At 73.4% G+C, this 8,082-nt stretch overlaps 1 protein-coding gene across 1 annotated transcript; it reads right to left on the reverse strand.

Annotated features, from left to right (window-relative positions):
* H696_00358 (hypothetical protein) lies at positions 1-7,414 on the reverse strand (the record flags this gene model as incomplete). Its single annotated transcript, XM_009494205.1, has 4 exons — positions 1-4,695; positions 5,017-5,933; positions 6,133-6,637; positions 6,845-7,414. 4 exons carry the CDS (start codon positions 7,412-7,414, stop codon positions 1-3), a joined length of 6,687 nt encoding a protein of 2,228 aa, XP_009492480.1.
* Positions 7,415-8,082: the final 668 nt, after the last annotated feature.

Raw genomic sequence — 8,082 nt, forward strand, 5'->3', positions numbered from 1 at the left:
TCATTCGCGGCGACTTCCGCCGCCGAAGCCAAGGCGCTGGAAGAACCGCCGAGCGGCCCCGGGTGACGCGGTCGACGCCGCGCCGAGGCCCGCGTCAGGCCCGGCGTCACCACCGCCCGGAGGCGCCCCGGCCACCGGGGTGACGCCTGGCGGTGGGCTTGTGCTGGCGGCGCCGGGCCCCGGCGGGCCGCCGGCGGCGGCTGGCTCCGACCTGGCCCCGCCCGGCTGGCCGTCCGCACGTAGGCCGACCTGCTGCGCCGCGTATACGGGCACTGCCGCGCGGACCAGGGCCAGGATCGACTGGTACACGCCGTCCGGGGCGTCGCGCGAATCCGGCTTGCAGATGTCAATGTGGTGGGTCGGCCGCGCGGTGGCCGCATAGTACCCGATCCCGGGATTGGCCGAGTCCGCCGTCACGGCCATCAGCCAGCGAGAGCTCATCGGCAGCAGCGAGGCCACATACTCCAGCATCAGCGGCTGGGTTTCGCTCAGGCTCAGGACCATCAGTGGCGGGGGGAGGGGCGCGCGTGCCGGCCAGGAGGACCCCGGGCCGGCATGGGGATCGCCCCCGGCCGGCGGATGGTCCCCCGGTGACGGGGCCAGCAGGCCACTGAGTCCGGCCTGGCGCAAGCGCGCCGACAGGCGCAGGACCCCCGGGCCCGAGGCGCCGGCCGGCTCATCCATGCCGCCGGCCCCGTGGCGCCGGTAGAACCGGTCGACCATCTGCGCCAGGGAGGCCGCCGCGGCCCGGCGATCGGCCGACGCCGGCAAGCCCAGCAGGTCCGCCCGCTCCGACAGGGCGAGCGCCGCCCCGGCGGCAGTCAGCCGCCCGCCGGCCGCCACGCCCGCCGCCGGGCCGCCGGCCTCCTCGCAAGGCCCGGCCAGCACCGGGTCCGACTGCAGGGGCACATGCTGCAGCCCCGGGGCCTCCGGATGGCTGGACAGCCCGGCTGCCTGGCGTCGGAGGGCATACAGCTCGGTGAACCGGGCGTTCAGCTGCGACAGGTGGTCGGCCCCGTAGGCCAGCAGGGCCACATCCCGGCTGGGCATGGCGATCCGCCGGCCGAGGGCCCATCGCGAGGCCCACGCCGCATGGTGTGACCCAAAGTGCGGCGTCGCCAGGAACACCACGCCGACCGTCTGCGCGGCCAGGCCATCCAGCGGCCGGTCAGCCGCACGCGCGCCCCGGCCCGCGGCGCTGGCCACATCCCCACCGACACCATCATCACCGCCGGCAGTCGGCCGGGCGTCGGCCGCCGGCGGCCGGGCCCCGGCGTCGTGGCCCTCCTCCTCCGCCTCCGCGGCCGGGGCCAACATCTCCTTGACGATGAGCCCGCCCATGGAGTGTGCCACGAAGACCACCGAGCGCCCGCCCTCCGGCGGGGCCGCCCACCCGGGCCCGGGCCCGGCCCCGGCTCCGGCTCCGGCTCCGGCGCCGACCCCAGCCAGGCCCAACTTCCGCCGGAGCATCCGGGCCCGGGCCTGCAGCCAGTGTGCCCCGTCGTCGGCCTCCTGCTGCTGGGAGGCGGTCGGGGCGTCACCGGCTGCGCCGGCCGACGAGATGCCAGCGCCACCGGCAGCCGGGTCGCCCCCGGGCCGCGGGGGCACATCGTCGACGTGGCCCGCGCCGGAGCGGCCTCGCAAAAACCGCGACCACGGGCTGGTCAGCGCATCCTCCCAAGACCCGATGGCCTGGCGCAGGTCGCGGAACAGGGAGCCCCCACCGGCCTCCGGGCGATTGGCCGACGCCGGGGCCATGTCCGACTCGACGGCCGCCGCGGCCTCCAGGCAGCTGTAATGGCCATCGTCCAGGGGGGCGGCCGTAGCAGCAGCAGCAGCAGCAGCAGCAGCAACTGCCGGAGCAGTAGCAGGAGCGGCAGCGACACCGGCACCCCGGACAGACGTCGCCCCGGCCGCAGGAGAGCCCGCCACATTGGCGGTGGCAGTGGCCACTGCGGCCGCGGCGACGGCCGCCGCGGCCGCAGCCGCCGCCGGGGCAGGATCCGCCCCGCCACCCGCCGCATTCAGGATGGCCGTGACGACCGTCAGCTCCGGGCTGGTGACATTGGCGTTGGGGTCGCCGCCGCTGGCCGCCTCGACGGCCACCGTGGCCGCCTCCACGTCGAGCGCCGCCTCGCGCCCGGGGGCCAGGGCCGCATTCGGATCGAGTGGGTGCGCGGCGCCGCCACCGGCCTGCTGCTGCGGTTGCTGCTGCGGCTGCTGCTGCGGCGGCTGCTGCGGCTGCGGCCGTTGCGGCGGCTGAGCCTGGGACCGTGCCTGCGGGGGCGACTGGCGCTCCTCCTCCGGGATGGCCCCGAGGAGCTGCACCGACAGGGGGTCGGCCCGGGCCCGGCCGCTGACCGAAGTCTCATACCCAACGGCGATCAGCCGCGGCCGCTCGACCACCAGCTCCTCGGACCACACGCCCCCGCATGCCAAGCAAGCCAGGGTCTGGGCGCAACTCTGGGGATGGCAGTGCCGCTGGGCGTGGGGACCGGCGCGGGCCACCAGCAGGCGCTGCCGGGCTGACAGCGCCCGCGAGGGGTCCCGGCCGGCTGGGGCGTCCTCGTGCCCGGCCGGCCCGGGCGCCCGGGCCGCCACCAGCGGCACATCCCCCTCGCCAAAGTGATACACATACCGGCCGTCGCACATGACGGGGAAGGGGCGCCCCCCGGCAGGGGTGGCCAGACGCCCATCCGGCAGAACACCGCCCGGCAGCAGCTGGGCACCGGCCTCCGGGGGGGCTGCGGCGCCGTGCGGCCGCTCCGGCAGCCCTGGCCCCGGGGCCAGCGGCAGCGCCACCTCCGCATACAGCGGGTCATACATGTCGTGGAAGAGGGCCGCCCCAAATTGCCCACCCACGCGCCATGCGAAGGACAGGCTGGACTGGTCCAGCTGCTCGGGGGTTAGCCCGCGCAGCGGGGCCCCGGGGACCAGGACGGAGGTGGGGCTGTCGGCTTCGGCAGCGGCCGCCAGCCGCCGCTGGCAGCACCGGCACCGGCTGGCTGCCCGGCATCCGGCCCCGGCCGCGTCGTGGAAGCACCGGTGGTCCATCTGCCGGCGGATGCACGCATGCGTCAGGTCATCGATCAGCCAGGCGCACGGCCAGCTGGACACCTCCGGCGAGGTGCCGGTGCCAGGGGCCGCGCCCGGGCCCGACGCACGGCGGTCCCCCCCGCGCCAGGTCCACCCCACGCTGCCGAGCAGCCCATGCACGAACACCACGTCGCAGGTGAGGACCTCGCGTGTGGGGCGCGGCCGGGCCCCGGGCGCCCGGCCGGGCTTCTCCCCGCCAGGGCTCAGGGCCAGCTCGCTCGGCAGGAGCCCGGTTCGAAGGGCCCGCGCCGCGCGTGACCCCGGGCCGGGAGTCCACTCGAAGACGCCATCGGCAAAGAGGGGCCGCAGGCGCCGGGCCCCCGGGTGCGGGCCACCGACCAGCGGCCCGGGCTGGCCCGACCCCAGGGCGATGCCCGCCGAGGAGGCGCCCGAGATGGCGCGACCCCCGGCCAGGCCATTGCCCATGTGCCGGGACATCGGCCCGGGGGCGGTCGACTCCGCATGCCGGGACCGGACCCCATTGGCCGAGTGGCCACCGGTCAGCGGGATGGCGGCCCGCGAGGCGAACCCCCCTACCGCCGCGGCCAGCCGGCGCTCCTCCACCGACAGGGAAGATTCCACGGTCAGCCCGGAGAGCAAGCGAGCCAGCTGGCCGGAAAAGCCCGGGGCCAGGGGCGCCACGGCGGCCGGCCCGGCCGCCGAGGGGCCGGCATCCCCCGGCAGGGGGACCTCCGCATCCCGGTCCAAGAGCAGGCCATCCGCCGGGAGGGTGTGCTCCTCCGCCGGGGGAGCCGTGGCGGCCGTGGCGGAGGCATCGCCGACCGGCGCCACCGCCCCATTCGAGCGCCAGCGCTGGCCAACACGCCGGAGCCAGGCGACAATGGCCGCGGCGGCCAGGCGGTCCGGGCCACGACCGCCCGACTCGGACACCGAGTCCCTCGGGCCATAGGCCTCGGCATCCAGGTCCGCCGACAGGGCAGCCGGGCGATGGAGATGGTGGTCGATGTTCACCAGGGCCCGGCGCGCGTGCAGGCCGCGCGTTTCGGCATTGATGCGCAGCAGGAGCGCCGCGCGGGCGGCCGCGGCCCCGGCCGGGGTGTCGGCCGGCGGAGTGTCCCCCGGCACCGGGGCCGGGCCGGCCGAGGCAATCGACGCCGTGGCCTCCCGATGCCACTGGCGCAGGACCATCATGAAGCCCGGCGAGGCGGCCACCGCCAGGGCGGCGCTCGGGTGCAGGCACAAGTTGGCCAGCAGCCGCGCCACCGCCGTCTCCAGGGCCACGCAATTCCGGTAGAGCTCCACATCGGCCAGGGGCCCGGCATCCGGGCCCGGCTGGGCCAGGTGCGCGCGCTCGGCCTCGCGCCGGGCCCCGGCCGTGGCGAACAGCAACGATCGAACCACCTGCAGGCCGCCATCACGCACAAACCGAAAGGCATATGCCTCGGCTTGCGAGGGGCTGCCCAGGACGGCGCCGCCGGCAGCCTCGTTGTGGCCGTTGCCACTGGCCAGCGCATCGACCCCGGGAGATGATGCCGTCGAGCCCGGCCACTGGGAGGGATCCGCCCCGAGTGGGGAGGAAGCCGCGTCGAACAGATGCGACAGGACATGCAATGCGCGCACCGCATCCAGGAAATCCCACTATCGGGCGAAGGCAATGGGACGAAGGTAACGAGGCGAAAGGTCAGTCGGAGAAGAGGACAAGTGGAAGGGAGGGGATCAAGGGGGCTTTGCTGCGGCCGCTGCTGCTGCTGCTGCGGCCGCTGCTGCTGCTGTTGCTGCTGCTGCGGCCGCTACTGTTGCTGCTGCTGTGGCCGCTGCTGCTGCTGTTGCTGCTGCTGCGGCCGCTACTGTTGCTGCTGCTGTGGCCGCTGCTGCTGCTGTTGCTGCTGTTGCGGTCGCTGCTGCTGCTGCTGCTGCTGTTGCCTCGCTTGCAGGCCTCGCGCATGCGTGCCAGCATACCTGCCACATGGCATCCCCGGCGTCCGGCTGCTGAGCCAGGCCGGCCGCCGCCGAGGCCAGGGCCAGCTGCGCGTCGTCCGGGGAGCTGGACACCTCTTCCAGGGGCTCAGGGCCGCCTTCGGCCACCGGGGCATCAAGCCCCCCGGCCAGGGGCCCCTCCATGCCCGCCAGGTCGTCGGTCGGCTGGCCATCCTCCGGGGCCCACACCGCGTGGAAGGCCCAATCGTCGATGGCCGGGGCAAAGGACTCCGCCGGATAGTGGTGATAGATGGCCGGGGCCCCGGGAGCCTCCGGGGGGTCGAGGGTCGGATCGCGCGACCCGGCGCCTCGGCCCGCAATGCGCGCCGACTCCGAGGACAGCGCCTCGAAGAGGATGGTCCGAACGGTCGGTCGCGTGCCGGGCAGGAGGGTGGCCGCGTCGACCGACTCATCATCCGATGAGGTTTGCAGGAACCTGCCGGCCGTGGCGTCGAACAGCCGCTTCATGAAGGAAACCCCGCCGTCGGAGCCGGCCCCAGCCCCATCCGAGTCCCCATCGGCCGGGTCTTCGTCCAGCGTGGAGAAGGAAAGCTCCTGCAGGAGCCCGGAAAAGAGGCGCCGCACGTCCTCGACCCCGGGCAGAAGCTCGGCCCGGTGTGAGGCCGCCGTCGAGCCGCACCAGGCCCGATGCCGGAGCAAGGCCCCATAGAGGTCTCGGTCGCCGGGGGCCGAACTGCGCGCCAGCAGGGACAACCCCGGCTCCGGTCGGCAGGTGCATGCCTCGGCCAGGGCCACGCGCAGGGGCATGTGCGAGGTGTCCGAAGACAGGACGCTCAGCGGCCGGAAGAGGAACTCCAGATCCGAGGGGAGAGCCGGCGGTCGGGCATCCCCGGCCAGCAGATGCTGGGCCCCATGCCGGCGGAACATCGGATGATAGGCTGGCATTGACAGTCAGGAGAGTTGGGATGGGGGAATGCGAAGGAGGCAACCAATGTCAGGGCAGGTGGGACATCCTGGCCGGGCGGAATAACGACAGGAGCAGGAGCACGAGCACGAGGGGAGAAGAGAGAGAGAGAGAGAGAGAGAGAGAGAAAGAGAGGGACAAACTCGGAAAGTGCCCGGCAAAAATGTGCATACCCAGTCGTGGCACATCCTGCGACCCGGCCAGGAAGGGCAGCAGCCATCCGAGAGTGCCGGTCCGGTGGCCGAAGTCCACAAGCCAGCCGGCACGCAGGGCCTCGGCTGTCAGGGCCCGGTCCACCAGGCGGAAGCCCAGGGCCGAGTCCAGCGGCAGCGGAAGGCTCCGGGCCAAGCGCCAACGCAGCCCTTGGAGCGGGTCTTCGGCCAAGACCCCGGGACCGGGGGGGGTGCGCCGGGCGCCGGGAGGCCGACGGCCGGGGCTCGGCATGGCCCCGGCCGTCTGGATGGCATCCAGCACTTGACGCGTGGAGTCCAAGCCGGGGCGCGGATGGAATCCCGCCACGGGGGGCAGGCCCTCCACCCGGCGGAGCAGGGCCAGGAGGGCCGCCGCCGAGGCGGCCGGGCTGGAAAAAATGGACATCGCCTCGCCGAAACGCGACTCGGCATACTCGATGGACCCGGACTGGAACCACAGCTCGAGCGACCGCCGGAGGCGATTAACCTGCGGCACACATAGGGGCGCCAGACAATCGGCGAGATGCGGAAAAGGGCAACCGGAGGTCAATGAGGGCTGAAGGGGGCGGGGGAAGGGGGGGGACAGAGAGCGAGAAAGAAAGAAAGAAGCGGCACGAGAGAGGGAGAGAGAGAGAGAGAGAGAGAGAGAGAGAGAGAGAGAGAGAGAGAGAGGGCCAAATGTGCACGCATGCACCATCGTGTGTGTCGGTTCACCGGTCCGCGGGCAGGGAGTGCCCAGAACCCGGCTGAGGAAGAGATCCGGCCGGTGGACGAGCAGGCGCCACGCGTCGGCATTCGGGCCGGCCAGGGCAGGATCGCCAGCGCCGCGTGCCCCGGCCACGAGGAGGGCCTCCAGTTGGCGGACATCGGCCTCCGGGAAGAGGGCTGGGCCCGGGCCGAGGGCGGAGGCGGCAGTCGTGCCGGACCCATGCCCCGCCGTGCGTCTCCGATAGAGCCAGTCCGATGCCCGGAGGAAGGCGTCACGCAGGGACGAGGACAGCAGGTCGCCCACCGGAATGAAGGAGGTCGGATTGCTGTCCGGAGCCGGGCTCGGGCCCGGGGCCGGGGCCGGGGTGCCGGCAGTGGACACCGGCTCCGCAGTGCCGGCCGATATGTGGTGGCTTTCCGGCAACCGATCGGAACAGTGCAGGGCTCGGGGAACGGCCGCGGTGGGGGCTGTGGCGGCGGCCAGGAGGAGAGCGAGGCAGAGGGCGGCCGCGCGCCGGTGGCGCAAGAGGGCGATCTGCTGCCTTACCCGGTGCATTTGGGTGGCATTGGGACGGCGCAAGGGGAGCGAGAAAGGAGCGAGAGGAAAGAGAGTGAGCCCGGTAGAGCCGGAGCAAGCAAGACAGAAGAGGGTGGAGGATCTCTGAGGAGCACCCGGGTGGCTGGGGGCAGGACATGGTCAGACAAAAACACCGTGCTCACGGCAATCCAGACTGCCCGGCCCCGGCGGGGGCGCGCGATCGCCGCGCGGGCCGGCGACCACTTTTTGTCTTGGCGGGGGGGGGGGGGGGGCGGGAGCGTGTGGCTCTCGATCAGCCCCTGCCCGGACCGGCCAACAGCGTGACGACTGTCCAAAATGTGTCGGATCTGGGCAACAGATGCAGAGAAGGGGCGAGGGAACGGCCTCAATAATAATATCCCCGACATATGTGCAAATACATCCCCCGCCCCGCCCCACCCCCTTGAACTTCCAGGATATTCTCACGCCGTCCGGGACCCCGGCACCGCGCCAGCTGGGCACAGGGGATGATGATGATGACGACGACAGGAGCCCCTGGCACCGACCACGCCACCGCGCCCACCCCAAGATGTGCGGTCGCCGAGCGCGCGCGCAGCAGGACACGCGTGCGCCTCGCTGGTTCGCTCCGCACCATGGGGCGACATCGCGGCCGGGCGCACACGAGCCGGTGTGCCAGCATGTCCCCC

Source organism: Fonticula alba (assembly GCF_000388065.1).
Source record: "Fonticula alba strain ATCC 38817 unplaced genomic scaffold supercont2.1, whole genome shotgun sequence".
NCBI classification, from domain to species: Eukaryota; order Rotosphaerida; family Fonticulaceae; genus Fonticula; species Fonticula alba.